This window comes from Drosophila santomea, chromosome X (assembly GCF_016746245.2).
Source record: "Drosophila santomea strain STO CAGO 1482 chromosome X, Prin_Dsan_1.1, whole genome shotgun sequence".
Classification (NCBI taxonomy): domain Eukaryota; kingdom Metazoa; phylum Arthropoda; class Insecta; order Diptera; family Drosophilidae; genus Drosophila; species Drosophila santomea.
This window is the reverse complement of record NC_053021.2, coordinates 4427159-4442581: the sequence shown is the minus strand read 5'-3', so window position 1 is coordinate 4442581 and position 15423 is coordinate 4427159. Positions and strand designations below refer to the sequence as shown.

The 15423-nt window shown below is 41.0% G+C and overlaps 4 protein-coding genes across 4 annotated transcripts; 2 read left to right on the top strand and 2 right to left on the bottom strand.

Moving 5' to 3' along the window:
• Window positions 1-962: 962 nt before the first annotated feature.
• LOC120457065 (mucin-2) lies at window positions 963-2726 on the bottom strand. Its single transcript, XM_039644243.1, has 2 exons — window positions 2548-2726; window positions 963-2489 (listed from the first exon to the last, which is right to left on the bottom strand). Exons 1-2 carry the CDS (start codon window positions 2597-2599, stop codon window positions 1072-1074), a joined length of 1470 nt encoding a protein of 489 aa, XP_039500177.1. The 5' UTR covers window positions 2600-2726; the 3' UTR covers window positions 963-1071.
• Window positions 2727-4053: 1327 nt separating this feature from the next.
• Window positions 4054-4619, top strand: LOC120455781. Its single transcript, XM_039642238.2, has 2 exons — window positions 4054-4212; window positions 4278-4619. Exons 1-2 carry the CDS (start codon window positions 4173-4175, stop codon window positions 4484-4486), a joined length of 249 nt encoding a protein of 82 aa, XP_039498172.1. The 5' UTR covers window positions 4054-4172; the 3' UTR covers window positions 4487-4619.
• Window positions 4620-5139: 520 nt separating this feature from the next.
• LOC120456666 lies at window positions 5140-5508 on the top strand. The gene is made up of 2 exons (XM_039643606.1): window positions 5140-5262; window positions 5317-5508. The coding sequence occupies exons 1-2, from the start codon at window positions 5223-5225 to the stop codon at window positions 5472-5474; spliced, it is 198 nt and encodes a 65-aa protein (XP_039499540.1). The 5' UTR covers window positions 5140-5222; the 3' UTR covers window positions 5475-5508.
• A 3147-nt stretch (window positions 5509-8655) lies between these two features.
• LOC120455798 lies at window positions 8656-9667 on the bottom strand. The gene is made up of 2 exons (XM_039642259.2): window positions 9526-9667; window positions 8656-9455 (listed from the first exon to the last, which is right to left on the bottom strand). The coding sequence occupies exon 2, from the start codon at window positions 9424-9426 to the stop codon at window positions 9043-9045; it is 384 nt and encodes a 127-aa protein (XP_039498193.1). The 5' UTR covers window positions 9427-9455; window positions 9526-9667; the 3' UTR covers window positions 8656-9042.
• Between the last annotated feature and the right edge of the window lie 5756 nt (window positions 9668-15423).

The following is a 15423-nucleotide window of genomic DNA, read 5'->3' as shown; positions in this document are numbered from 1 at the left end:
GCACGTGCATTTCGGTTGAGAAATCTATCAAGCGGCATATTTGGGCCTTCTGCGATACTGGGTTCAATGCTCTGCCTGCACCGAAAGAAAAAATACATTGGCTGAACATGAAAATGATGTACACCATGCATACACCAACTTGACCTACTAAATAATCAGGCTAGCGCAAGTCATCTGTTTTATTTGGTTTTCTTAATGGCTACATTCTAGCCGCTAAGTTTTCGCTCAGTGTCTGATGGTGTATGTTCAACTGGCGCTCTGATTAGTCTGCCAGTTATTTAGCAATGTCTTGGGGGACTTTAGGCGGTTTTGGCAAAGATTTTAATGCACTGGCTTGCGACTCGAAAAGCAGGCGCTGCTAATTGAGTCTGCCATTATTTAGTGGGTTGTGTTGCCTGGCTTGTTTTTGCTGATGTGTTGAAAGTGGAAGTTAAATTGTATTTGTTAAGTGCGGCTCATGCACACGGAAACCAAAAACCAGAGAGGGGGCCTTTGACTGTGCAATGTGTATTTGTGTTGGGCAAACAGTTTGCCAAATTAATTGCACACCAACTGTTTATTTGCCCGTTTGTCCGTTTGTGTTTTATGAGTTTCTTCCCTGATTTCCTTTCGGAGTTTCTGGTACAATTTGCCTAGACCGTTTGCTTCCTCTAACTTGGCACGTTAATGAGGCTCACCAGATTGGAATGTATTGCTATTGAGTGGCTAGTCCTGTTTCCCCACAAAAATAATTATCTTCTTCGGATGAATAGAGATTATTTGTATGGAACATTTTCTCGGTGACTTTGGCCAAAAACATTGAATGTGGACAGTGTAAATTATTTTCCTACTAAGTAATGGGAACCTGGCTTTGTTCTTCACATATGTGGCCACACGCTCATTGATATGATAGCCGGCACTTTTAATAGAGGGTCTTTTTATACACTAGATATGACCGTGACGAACCATTAACTAGACAGAACTTGCATTTTGTAAAACATATATTTTTGTAAACATAACCTATAAAATGTGAAGTAAAAATGGAACTCCAGTTATCAGTGTCAGTCTCTGGAGGATGGTGCAATTAAAATGTTACTTGGGGATTCTATTATTGTCGATATTTCCCAAATTAAGGGGCAACTGCGGAAATGGTTCCAATACATTGTTCGAGTTGAGGACGAGATCGTCGTAGTCCTCGCTGAAGTCGTCAAAGGCACCCAACGTCGTCCTGACGGTGGTTGTTGTGGTGGTGCTGGATGTCAGTGGTGCCGGGGTGGTGCGACGACGAGGTCTCCTACCTCTGCGCCCTTTACGCCCCCTTCGCAACTTTCGCTGTGGCTTGCTTATCTCGTTCGATCGGCCATATATATTCGGATATGGCTCCATGGTGTAAACGGTGTAAGCAATTGGTGTTGAGCTGGTTGTTGTTGTTGATGTGGTGGTGCTCTCATCAACTGTTGTTGTTGCTCTTTCAGTGGTGGTCGTTGCTGCTGCAGTGGTTGTTATATCGGACTGTGATGTTGTTGATGTTTGTGTAGTTGTTGCTGTCGTTGTAGGTACAGTTGTTGTTGTTGAAGGTACAGTTGTGGTTGTCGTTGTAGGTACAGTTGTGGTTGTTGCTGTAGGTACAGTTGTTGTTGTCGTTGTAGGTACAGTTGTTGTTGTAGGTTGTGGAGTAGTTGTTGTTGTCGTTGTCGGTACAGTTGTTGTTGTAGGTTGTGGAGTAGTTGTTGTTGTGGGTTGTGGTGAAGTTGTCGAGCTTTGAGTTGTAGTTGTTGGAATGGATTGTGGTGTAGTCGTTGAAGTTTGTGTAGCTGTGGACGTTGACTGTGTCGTTGTTGTTGTCGGAACTTGTGTAGATGTTGTAGAAGTTGATTTCGTTGTAGTTAAAGTTGTGGGTTTTAGTGTTGTTGTTGAAGTTTGAACGACTGTTGAAGATTGTGGTTCTGTTGTTGTTGGTGCTTGTGTAGTAGATATTGTGGAAGATGCTGTAGTTGTTTCCGGTGTTCCCGTTGAAGTCTGAGTAGTTGTTGTTGAGCTTTGGGGTGTTGTAATGGTTGTTGAAGTACTAGTGATAGGCAGTTGTGTTGTTGTTGAAGCTTGTGTCGTTGTTATGGTTGGCTGTATTGTTGTTGGAGCTTGTGTTGCTGTTGATTGTGATGTCGTGGTTGAAGTTTGCGTTGTAGTAGTTGGAGTGTTTGGTGTGGTGGATGTGTCTGCCAAAGTGGTCGATGTCGACTGTGTGCTTGTGGATACTTCTGTGGATGTGGTGATACCTGCTTGTGTAGTGGACGAGCTTGCTGACACTGTTGATGTAGCTTCTGTAGTTGTCGAGGTAGTGCTGGGGGATTCTGTGGCATTTGATGCTGCTTCAGCTGCTGCAATTATTTCACTAATGTTAATTGTAATGGTTTCGTTGTTTAAGCTAGTTCCGTTTGCCGACCGCTGTTGGTTGTTTGAACTAGTTATTGAGGCCAGAAACGATGACTCCTGGCCCACTGTTAAACAGACTGAAATGAGCAAGAAATTAGAATCCTCGTTTAAATCATGTGAGTCATCACTAATTACCTAATGTTGTCACCACAACGAAGGCAATTAAATGATTACGTGACGGCAGCATTGTTGACGTGTTGCGTTCCTTTCCGTTTCCTTAATTAGCCCTGAATTGAAGGCTTCAGTCGAGGTGTTTTGCTTCTGTGACTGGGCGTACTGCTCTATAAATTTGGCTAATTGAACTGATTTGCTGACTGCTCAGATGGTCCAGTTTTATATCAATGTGCACTGGGCTCCACGTCCGGAAACGTGTGCTCCGTACGTGCAATTGCCGATTAACTTATCGCGTCTTCAGCCGATTCCAATCTTAATGCGCCAGCTGTTGCCACTTACTCTCACTCTCAATCCCCGGATTTATTCTCCACTTTCCGCCCCTCCGCCATTGAAAAAGATGTCTTGTGCTTGTGATTCTGAATTCTGATTCCGGAAGTGGCTTACACTTGTTGAACTTTTTAAAATATGTACAACGAACAGACAAACCGGATGCATTGCTCTTGCATTCGATTAACAACCGGGCACGTAATCTTGGACAGCATCGAAAACAGATGGTCCAAATAAAAAACAACACAAACCATTTTGAAGGCAATGAGTTTGATTACATTCATTAATGAAGTTATGGAAAAATTATGCGATGAGATTTTAGTTTAGTAAACATTAGTGGCTTATTTAAGTCTAATGCTTAGTATATTAAGGTTTGTAATGTTTTGTACAACAAAAAAGACAGAACGAAAAAAACGAATTAGTCCTGATATGCATTTACAAGCACTTTGTTATTTCCTAAACCTTAATAAACATTTTAGTAAAATGGCGTGAAACAGCAATTTATTAAAATAATATATATACATATATCAAACGCTTAACTAATTTCAGTTAATTGTGGAAAAAAACTAGGTATTCAAAAAAACCAACTATGAATAAATCGAATGAAATGTAAACAGACAATCCGATTAGCTCTGATAACAGCAACGAATGCAATAGAAATCATTTAATTGTTGGTGTTCAATAAAGAAAAAATACACACGCAATTTTAATTATGTAATTATGTATTTTGTACATGCCATTCCTCGCCCGCTTAAACAGCTGAAATTGGTAATTATTTAGCTGGAACGTGCCGAGAGGCAAATAGCGAAGTATTATGAAAACAATTCGCTAAAACAGCAAGCAAATAAAAAGTAGTGCAAAATGTGGGAGAAGCGTCCCTTTTAAAGGGTTTTTATATTTAATATATATATATATATATAAATATACGACAGATGTATATCAAACTGACAAAATAATTTTAATTAGCGTGCAATATAATAACATTACATCGTTTATTTTAGTTAAGTATAAGTATAAGTAAGTATGAATAATATACATTATAATATATATGCATATATATATGAAATTTTTATAAATAAAAATACCTATTATATTTTTTAAAAGTTCTTCTATGTAGTTCGGTCCCATTTCGTCGTATGACGTAGTACTGTACTTGTACTTAGTAAAACCAATTCCAGCAGTGATAAATCGTAGAACACGCTTTAGATAGTAATAGTGAATACGTGAGCTTAGCTTACGAAAGTATTCCATTCGGACAGTATAAAAACCGAAGTCGATTCAGTTGGGTCAAGTAGTCGATACATTCAAACCATACTAAAATGTTCAACAAAACGATTGTCGTGGCCCTCCTTGTGTGCGGTACGTAGTCCTCCATTGCAAGGATATGAGTTGTTTTATTTATAAGCAAATTTATATTTTTCCAGCCTGTTTCCTTGGCACCATTGAGGCTCGCCCCGGACTTACCGATGTGGTCTCTGGACCAGCTGGACAGATAGCCGGGCCATTGGCACTTGGAGCTCTAACTGGAGGTGCTGGAGGACTAGCTGGTTCCCTTCCTGCTCCATTGACTAGTGCTCTCGGCCAGTCAGGACCTTTGGGATTGGCTCAAGGACTTGGAGGAATTACCGGATAATCCTTTCAACACTTCAGAAGCTCTTAGACAACGTCTTGTCAAGCAAAACAATGTTTCAAGCAAAGCGCATTTAATTTAGCATAATTCGTCAAACTTTAATTACAAATAAAGTAACGTTTTGAGCATTTAAAAACATGTGTATATATATTTTATTTTTTAGTCATTTAATAATCCTTTGAGAATAAGGTAACAAGTATGGAGTATTTTCACCTTTATAAACTCGACTATAAGATGCTTAATTATATCAAATGCTTTGTATAAACTCTAATAGCCAACTTTGAAAAACAAAAATCCAAATGCCGTACTACAAATTGGATTTTAATAATTTTTTCAGTTCTTTAAGATGCCGTATAAATAATTTTAAACATGTAAGTTACATATGTAACGTACATTTAGCTTATAACCGAATTTTATTTCTATATCTTCAAAGAATTTTATATTTTATTGTCTTACCAACGTCCCATGCACCGTTCTAATAATTTTTAGTTGAATAGATATTAAATAATGGATTTTATTATTATTATTTTAAGCTTTACTGCACTCTTGGAGGTTATAAGTAGAAAAAATTTAACCCTTTAAAGGCCACGAAAAGCTTAGCCTTACGTAAAGCAATAAACAAGTCTAAATAAATCTCAACTACGTGAGCTGTCGTAGCCCTAAACTCCACGTAGGACCAGATTTCCGACTATTTATGTAGGGCGAACTCCCTGAATAGAGCTCAGTTTGCCGTTCAACTATGTCAGGGCAGAATTTATTGTTCATTGCCCTGCTCAGCCGTAAGTTATTTCATATTTTAACGTACGGAAACTAAAACATAAATTTTGAATCAGTGTTGATGTCAGTGGCCTGGACTTTCCCCAGTCAGTCCTTAAATGTGGCGAACAGGTCGTCGGCGAGAAAGCAGCTCATCAAAGATTTTGTCTTTAAAGTTCAGGAATTGATAAAGATATTAATGCACGATTTGTTGAAACTTCCGGTTACTAAATAAGATTTATGTAAATAAAAGTGTATTATTTTCTAAATTGTGATTGTTTTTTTAATTGGTTCCGAAACCATTTGAGACTCGGATCTATACCTTTGAAGTGTATAATTAACAAACATAACTCTCAGGAGCATTATCTCAACAGCTTGTACTTTCTTAAGTCACCACATGCTTGCGGCGACTGTACCGCATGGCCCAGAAGCCATCGGGAAAATGCCTAAAATTATGCCACAGCCCGGGCAAGAAGCACACACATCTTGTGTTCTTGCACAAGAAAATGTGTTAAGAAAATCTTAACGAAATTTCTCACGTTTGCCATAATTACGAGAAAAATACGTGACATGTGTCTTGACTGCGAAATTTACCAGGGACTTCGACGTGGCTTAGCGATTGGGTTGTGTGGGCAGTACGGGTAAGTAATGCATATGCAAGGTCGACGCAGAAAGGGGAACAAAAAGAGTGCTGAGTTGTAAATGGCAATAATACCAATAAAAATCTGTGTACAATCCCCATTCCCATTACGGCGTAATTCATAAAAATCTCTTGAACAAATGTTTGTGACTCTTGGTCGTGACTCACCGCCTTCTGCCTTCTGCCGTACACACACACAAAATGTTGCTTTTTTGGAAGGGCCTTCGATTCCATTTCGATGGCTTTGAATAATTCAGGCAAATGTGGTGTGTGCCTTCCTTGGGAGTCATCTTAAAGTTGCCTAAAGTTTGTCCTCATCGTCGCACTGGAGAAGTTGGGAATTCTCTCAGAGGACGTTGCGTGATTGAATTGCGGCCTGATTGACAACTGACAGTTGAAATTGATTTTGCTGCAAAGTCGAGCGATGCCGGTGGTTGAAACAAACCATCCGGATCCGTCTCAGGGAAGATGGATATATGAAGCTGAAGAGGGAACAGCGAAGTGTGAGTTGGGGTGACGCTACAAACAGCCACACTTATTAATCCCCCGAGTGCAGGCGTGCATAAGTATTGGGCAAATGGATTAGAAACTTTTATGTGCACCACGGTGAAATTAAGGACCTGCACCGCAATAAAAAGACTAGCGTATCCTCAGAGGTGCTTCCAGTCAATGGCAGGTGTAAATCAGCCACAATTTGTGAAACTTTGCACCATTACAAAAATAATTGATTTAAGAATTTAATAGTTGGTCTAATAATGACAAATATTTATTAATTCAATTAAATTAAACCTTTAAAATGACTTTCGATGTATAACCCGTTTTTCTGGGTGTAGGTAAGCGAGGATGCGATGGTTGGCTAACTTCTCGGACTAAAGGATTCCGCACCCTCGAATCTGATGCTACTTAATTAAGTTGAACGGACCAAAGGGTGAGTGGTGAGTGCTAGCATATGTACGAATAGAATGGGGTGCACCGCCACCCACTGTCCTTCAAGCTCCACCCACCACCCACTTGCAGCCCTCCTCCACTTTGCCACATATGTGTGACAGTTAATGAACTTTCGTCACTCTTACGTTTTTGTTTTCACTAATCAAAGACACATGCGGCATGTGAGCGGCATACGCAATAATGCAATGGAGTGCAGTCAATTAATTGATGGATGATGTGCATAATGAAAAGCGTAGGGGGAAGTGTCAAAGCATCGTTTGCCCCTCTTTGGGCATTTTACAACATTAGAGCTGCAACAAAACTTAAACATCAGAGTACTTTTTTCACATTCTTTCATCAAGCCTATACAAAACTTCACTGAAGTACACGTATGCTTCCCTTGTACCTATCAAACTTTTTTGCCCCCTATTCAATGGCAGAAGTTCATCAAGGAACTCCGCCCATCGAATGCCGGTCCATTCAGTCGAAGGTTGCACATCCGGGTGTATTGATTGCTTTGACAAATCTGAGGCTCGTGTAATTTCATTACAAAACCCCCGAATGGGCTTCAGCATGGGATTACCACAAAAGCATTTTTCGAAGTCTATATATTCCCCAAAGTGAGGAGAGCTGGGCCAATGTCTGGTCTGGTCTGGTCGGGTTTTCCAGATGCTTTTTCCTCGCCGCCCTCGTTGTGTATGAAATTAAATTCAATTGTGTGACAAGGTAATCCTATTTCTCATCTCCCAACTTTTATTTAAGCTTCATTCTTTATGCATTACATTCGAACTTCGTGGGTGAGTGACTGACACCGGTCTTGGTTTCCTAGGCAGTCAACGGTCCATCAATCAGTCAATCAGCCAGTCAGCCAGTCCGTCGGTGAGTCAGTCACTCCTTCGGCAGACGTCATAGTCTGTCAGAAATGTTTGATATATATGTTGCTGCTTTCTGTCTTGGAGCCCGTTTCAAAAAGTGAAAGCGAAGGGTTGTCTGTCTGGATGTCTGGGTGTCCCAAGGGCCGTGGATTCTGAGTGCCTCAATGACTCCAACGATCCAGCAACACTTCATTAAACGCATAAAGCAATAAAATGTTCTCTCGATAGGCAAAACAAAGACCATCCCAAATGAAACCCCATAGAAAAAGGCTTCGAACTGTCTGACAGCTTGACGTCGCCTGCTAATGGCAGAGAAAAAACCCAAATAAAGGAAGGCATCTTCTACCCGAATTGATACACCCGAGTCCTTGCAAGTTGGTCCCAGTGATTGGGAACACCTAAAGCTGCTAGAAGGATATAATGAAAGTCAAACACCTACTAAAGTTCCTATGTCTGCGCTTGAAATTTGCTTTGATTACGCAAATGTCACAGCTGAGAAGGCAAAATTTGTTTCAATTGCCATCGTGATTGGGACCTGCACCTGCACCTGCTCTCATCTATGTTTGCAGAAACTTAAGAATAAATGCATTAATATACGCCCGCTTTAAAAAAATAACCTTTCATTGATAAGCTCGTTTAAAGATGAAATAATCAATTGTTTTTATTGGGTTTCGTTGACTTAATTCATTGGAAGTCAGAAAAATATTGAAATTGCTTGCGAGTCATCTTGGAGAGTAGTTAACTTGTGCAGTTCAATCAACTTTCCGTGTGCTGTTCCCGTATGTTTGTCACGCCCCCATTAACCCCATGGAAAAAGTGACAGACAGGAATCAGACTTGAGCTGGGGCTTAATCCATCACATCAGTGCGGAAGAGACCAGTCATCATCATCAACGTTGTCATCAGTGCTTCCCCTCTTGGCCCCCTATCGTTTGCCACTGACCACCACTGTCGTCCCCGAATACAAATATAATATAGAGTAGCAGAGTTGTATCTTTATTACGATAATTGCTCATTGAGCTGGAAATTATTATATGCGTGTGCCTTGGCGTGTCCTCCGATTGCAAAGCCCCTCAAATTCTTGGGGGAAGGGAAAATCAACCCAGAACCCAGAGGGGATATAATAATAGCACAACATGCGTCCGAACAAAGTCCGTTCTCCTCTGTTGCTTACTGGCTCAGGTGGAAGTGGCACAGGATTGTTAGGGGTTTTGGGTCTTTTAGCTGATGATGGCATTCTTTTTTGTTGTTTTTTTTTTTTTTTTGCGGAGGTTATTCAGAAACGCAAAAATGGACACCACACACAGGAAGAGGAGAGACATAAGACAATGATGCTAAGAGTGGTTGAAGGAGGAACAGATCCTAGGCGGTTGGTGGGAGTGCTCGCAGTGGTCGATCATTTGCATTTACGTCATCACCATAGCCATCACCATCACCATCGCCCTCGCCCATCAAACCGGTGGGCAGCGAAGGCTCCCTCCAGTTCCACACGTCGATACTATCACCGGCTCCCAGATTGAAGTCCGTCCTCTGTCGTTGCAGCAGTATACGCATATTGAGCATAAAGCGATCCACATCTCGTTGATGATCGACGCGCAATCGGATTCGTGGCATGTGGGTGATTCGACGTCTATCTGCCGATCGGTTGATCGATCGTTGCATAATGCGCTCTATTTCGCCCGGCATGCGATCTAAATTCAGGCGAATGCGAAAATTCGGACCTTGATTTGGCCGAAATGGATTCATCTTGTTGCACCTTGTAATTTAGTTATTTTCTGTGTTTTGTATTATTGGTTAATGAGATTTTGAGGGGTTTCGGATATTTTTTAAGCTGGTTTTGCTTACCAAAATTTCGATCGAAAGGGACTGCTACCAGTGGGGAATTTCGAATGACTGAACTTTTGTTGACAGTTTGGCAACAAAAGCATACTCGAAAGGTAGAGCTCTCATAGGGGACTAAGCACACCTGACATCATTTTAAAATAGCATAACACCTAGAGTTGATTTGTGGATTGTTATTTGGTAAAATACAAGATATAAACAATTAACCAAAATTTAGCTAACTAAACGCGGCCTAACCAGATTGAGGTATTTCTGGGGAAACATCTATGCGAATCTGGCTTTTAAGTACACATACTTGTGTACGCTCGATGCATATTTAATTAAACTTTCACCTCTTCAAAGCCGACAAAGAATCTTTGGCGTGGGCAACAGGAGACAAGTCCAGAACACTTTGGTCTCTCGCTTCAATCATTTTCATGGGGTGGATGGATGTGCCAGTAAATGTCCTAGCTCCAGGACCTGTTCTGGAAATACTTAAAAGCAACACGACAAGCTTTAATTAAATCAGTTTTAATTAATGCAAAATGCGAAATTTCAAAAGACGTTGCCAGGGCTTGATTCAAATTGCCGACAACATGGAAAACAGAAAACAGAGGCGAGCGATGCGATGCGATGCCATGCGAAGAGGTCCAAAGGACCCCAAAAAGGATCTGGATCCCCTCGAACGCAACGTTTTGTTGTCGCATAATTACAACTCAATTGTAATCCAATTTTGGCCAGGCATATAAATTCGATTCAGGCACAAAGTAACGCCCCCGGCCTGGTGTCTGTGTCAACTTTTTCGGTGTCAAATAAATAAACTTTTGACAGTCGGCAGACAGGCCAGCGGGGTTTTTCGAGCTTCAACTCCGCCCGAAAAAGCCCATCCACACACCTTTCGCTTGTGGCCACCACCGGAAATGGAAATTTGTTAAAGATGGGGGGTGGGCTCCCTCACCCCTATCGTTTGCCATGTACATAAGTATCTAGGGTACCAAAATCAATGCCCCAACAGATGGATTAGATACAGTCATCTGACCAAGAGCTCATCCGTTCAACCCCGTCGAGGGCAGAACTCTTGGTAACTGCAAATTAGTTGCACATGTTCCACATGGGCCACAACTCAAAACAAGACGTGTTTGCACTAATTTGGCCAAAATCAACAGCTGTGTGTACATGTGCTGCCATCTTTTGCTCGCTGTGTGAGTGAAGAAAACTCATCATAACTTTCTTATCAGAAACTTACTTCTTGCTCTTCAGATACCTAACAGAAGCAGTCCCAAAAAAATAAAATAAAATAAAAGGGAACTAGCGAAATTTTGGGGCGAAAAACAAGAAGGAAAACAGAAAAAATGCCTAGAAAACTTGTTATAATTACACACTGGCACACACACAAGCACACTCTCACACGTGCTGGATGTCTGTATGTGTACGTAAGTTTTACACTTAAAGAAATAAATACGACTTCGTCATTAAATAAAAATTATCTATGCCTTCAATAATTCTTCACTAGTTAAACAAAGTATAAATCGATTTTAAGAGATATTAATTTGAAAGCCCGCAAAATAATTCAATAAAAATGTTTATTTCATAAAATTATTTTTAAATGGTTCTGATTCCTAGTTCCTTAATGTGTATGACTAACTTAGTGACTGCAGGGCAAGGAATTTGGAATGGTGGACATAGAGAAAGGAGGAGTACGGGGACATGCATGAACAGGCAACATATGTTGGACTTTGGAGGAAACTTTTGCGAGTTTTCGGGGCGCCCTTCTACTATCCCCCTTGTGTCAGCTCCATGTATTGGCACCTCCACTTCGCAGGATTTCGCCGAGTGGAATTTGTGTGTTTTGTGGTTGAGTAGGCGCACAGTTTAGGCACAGAATGCAACAGCTGCGAGAGCCCCCATTCCAAAGGACGAAAATGTCCTGCCTAACTCACAGTTTGAGTTTTGCCTGTTGCCGAAAGACCTTGTGACAACTTTCTCACTTATCTCTGATGAGTCAAGATAAGTCGCATAATTGCATGGGACTCAAGCCTTAAAAAAAATACTGTGAATGTTTCAAATAATTTTATTTTAACAAAAATGTTATATATTCATTCAGGATCGTCCCCAACAAAATGCAATAAAAAGCAAGGGTTTCCCAGTGCCTGAAAAGATCCCCGTTAACAATCGACTACCTGATTCCAATAGCATTGTGTGCCGCTCTCAGAGGGCCACAAAAGCCCCATGATACTTTAAAAAATAATAATGACAACAGTTTCAATGGAAGTCTGGAAACAATCAGAGCAGCGGCCACATGATGCCAACTTTTCAGGGACTCTTCGCAGAAATAAAAACCTGCAACGAAAGCCGTGGGAATTGTTAACGGAGGCTTAATAAGAATGGGGTAAATCCTACGAAAAAATAAAGGCACAAACTTTTGGGCCAACTTTTTTTGGTCGAAAAAAAATAACGAAAAAGATCTATGTGGACCCCGCCAAACTGTCGGAAAATGCCCAAAAATCACTCGGCCAACGGGAAAAAAGAGATGGGCTGTTTCCCAGCCCTGGAAAATGTGTTCTGTGGATGGGGGTGTGCAAAACTGATGGCCCGTCTGGGCCAAAAGCAAAACCAGAGCCAAAGAGAAAGCCATGTGCTCTTAAATGCGGGACACGTACTTGCGCTATAATTATTTCGTACGTGAGCACGTGAGCCCGCCGAAAGACAATGAGTCGCTGGATCCGGAGAAATGAAAAACGGAGACCCGAGTTCGAAGACCGGAGTCCGGAGAGCGTCTACGTCTACGTCTAGGGCCCGAAGAAGATGTCGGGCCCGCTAAGGTTAGCATATGCATGAAGCACATCAGAGAATTTAAAGTTTTGAAGTGCGGAATTCCATCGAAAGAAAAAAGTTATATTAAGATATAGATTGAAGCAAAACCAGCAAAATAAATAAATAAAGCTGGAAAAGAATCCAACAATAAGAATAATAAATAGCATTATGAACTTCAGCAAGCGAAATCATTATTTGTAACTGTTTATCATCATTAGACAAAGGCAACACGTGGCTTCAATTTAGGTCCCCAAACGCTAATTTTCAGACAGTCCCACAGCGTGACACAACATATCGAAATGTTTTGGAGTAACCCCCTCCAAATAATATCCGCCTTAGGAAATGAGAGCAAAGAAATTTGGCTGTCCAGCTGCCTTAAGTATACGTTAGCAAAACTGAATGCTTTTTTTTCAGGAAAAATTTATTGTCACTACCTTGAAAGACTTAGCGTCATTTTATATATATCTTTGTACGAGTATATTAATGGCTCTTTAATAAAGAGCTTTTATATCGATTCGAATCCTATTTAACCAGCTATATAGAGGACACTTAATATAAATTAGGTTAGGTTAATTTTTAGTTTTTCATTTCACTGCCTTGCATAGAGCTTACTCTGAGCAAGCACTTTGTAACCATATATCTAATTAAAGGACCGTCCTCTTGGTTCCCAACTGGTCTACATCTCATCCACGTCGTCATTAGCATCGTCATGATCGGAATAAATGAAAGCACCAACCGCTACAACCGCATGCAGCTTAATTCTCATAAAAGTCACATAAAGTAAATAAGTTTGATTATAAGCCACAGAAAGGAGAAGACAACGGAGAGAAAAAATGGGAGCAAAGGAAGTACACAGTGAAGAAAATATAATGAACCAATATAACAGGAGCAGAACTTTAATTGTTAAACGGTCATTTAATATGTTTAAAAAATAAAACTACATTAAAAAATGTAATTAATAATATATATTCAGGAATTATTTATTCATCTTTTCTCAGTGCCAATAAAGTGTAGAAGTGCCGGACAGCAGCTTCACATGCAGAACCTGGACCAAAACAGATCCTGGCTTTGGCAGTTGTCACCGCCGCTGGAGTAATTAACATTCACAACGAAAATGAAAACGAGCAACTGCAGCAGCCTGGATGGGCGAGTGCAAATGGGTGGGCGTTTGTCTCTGTGGGCGGGTCTTTGAGAGCGGTAAAAGTTTTTAATAACCCGCAACAACAAACACGACGCGGGACCACGAAGGACAACTGCCGGGAAGGGCGAGGGATATGCAGGGTATGGTAAGGCGAGGAAAAGCGGGCAACGGCGGCACAGAGCAACCGCCAACAGCCACAATAATGACACACAAAACTTTGACAATGTAGTCGTGCGTGCAACGCACCCCTTCGAAAGCCCTCCCAAGCCCCCGATCGCAGTCCCAACCCCAATCCATATACCTCTGCCCGCAGGACCCACTTTCGCGTCCGGCGGAAAAGGATTTCTGCCACAACGAAAACAGCAGTGAAAACCGCAAAATGTTGTCCGCTGGCACACAAAGAAAAATATATATCAATTACATTTGATCTTATTATTATTAAAAAGCTAGGCATTAAGACAGCAAAGCTTTGGAAATCTATTTAAAAATTGTACAAAATATATTACAATTTGAAATTATTAAATAAATTTGTTATTTCTAGATAGTATACGCAATCATTTAAAAGAGCTTAAGTAAATGTTCCAAGAAACTTTTGTTACAGTACATTTTTCAGTAAAGTGGGTTGATCCGTGGGTGGTTAGGGATTCAAAGGTTGGGGCGGTACGCGGCCAGCATACGCAACATCAAATTGCTGACCGCACACACAGACGGAATGGCTTGAATGGGTATTCAATCGCATCGACTGTGCAACAATTGAAGCGGTTTTAAAATAAGCGAATGCGGCTTATTACGCACATGTAGACCACCCCCCACATCCACCCGTTTGATCACCACCACTGCCATACGCACATTGAAATAAATGTCAAATTGAAATTGACATGCTGTGGCGAGGGAGGCTACCTTTCAGCCAAAAAGCCCTCGTGTAGGTGTGACGCATTGCGTCCCTGTGCTCATCCAGATCCGGGTGCGGATGCGGCTGGTCAGATTTTCACACTGTGACCAATTAAAATTGGATTAGCCTAACCGAAGTTCAGTGTACTTTCTGCATGTTTCAGCGGAGAAAATGCTAAGTTAACATCTTCATTAAGTCACTTTAACCACCGAATCCAACTGTAACATTATGGGTAGCGCATTTTTCCATCAAAGATGAGTAATTATTTGGCCGTTATAGCTCCTCAAGAATATTAAGGCAGCCGAAAAACCAAACCACTTGAATAACAGTCAACCGAAATCGATGGTCTGCCTCTTCCAAGAACAAAACCCTTATCAAAGTGTCGTTTGCGATTTTGACGTCACCTGGCGGGATTTGGATTTGGGGGCTTGGACTTAACCCTAAGCACTTCCGCTTAAAGACTCTGCCATTCTTTGATCAGCGCGTGGCTAATAAGATTTTAAAGAGCATTTATGGAAACAAAGGAGCCAGAGAGAGGGGCAGAAATCAAGTGAAAAATGGTACGAGTAAATGGGAAATAGAAAATAGCAAAAAGGGGGCATGGTGAGACGGGTCTAATTTTATTAATGTTGCCAATTTTCAACGGGTGGTACGTAGGGGGTTACAGGTAAGTGCCCCAGGGGGATGGAAAAAGAAAAAAAGGGGGGTTGGTTGTAGCAATAAATGTGCTGCTTACGCGCGCAATTAAATATGAAATATTTAAGAGCTGGAACGGTTCCTTAGTTCTTAGCTGGTACTTTAGCCCCTCGCAGGGAAAGTTGGCGGAAAAAGTTATGGGGAGTGTGGAAAGCGGGTTCTTAGGGTGGCGGCTAATTAATAATTTTTAGGCAATTCAGCAGAATGCTGGGGCTAAGAGCTTCGCAACTCAGGTGGCAAAAACTTCGACGCAACTTGACTTGACTTGATTAAGTTGCTTTTTAATGAAGTTCAAAGTGATTTTACTTGCAATTAATACACCTCACCCTCGCAGGTGTCTTTCATTTTTCAATCCCTCTAGCGCTTTTCCCCATTTTTA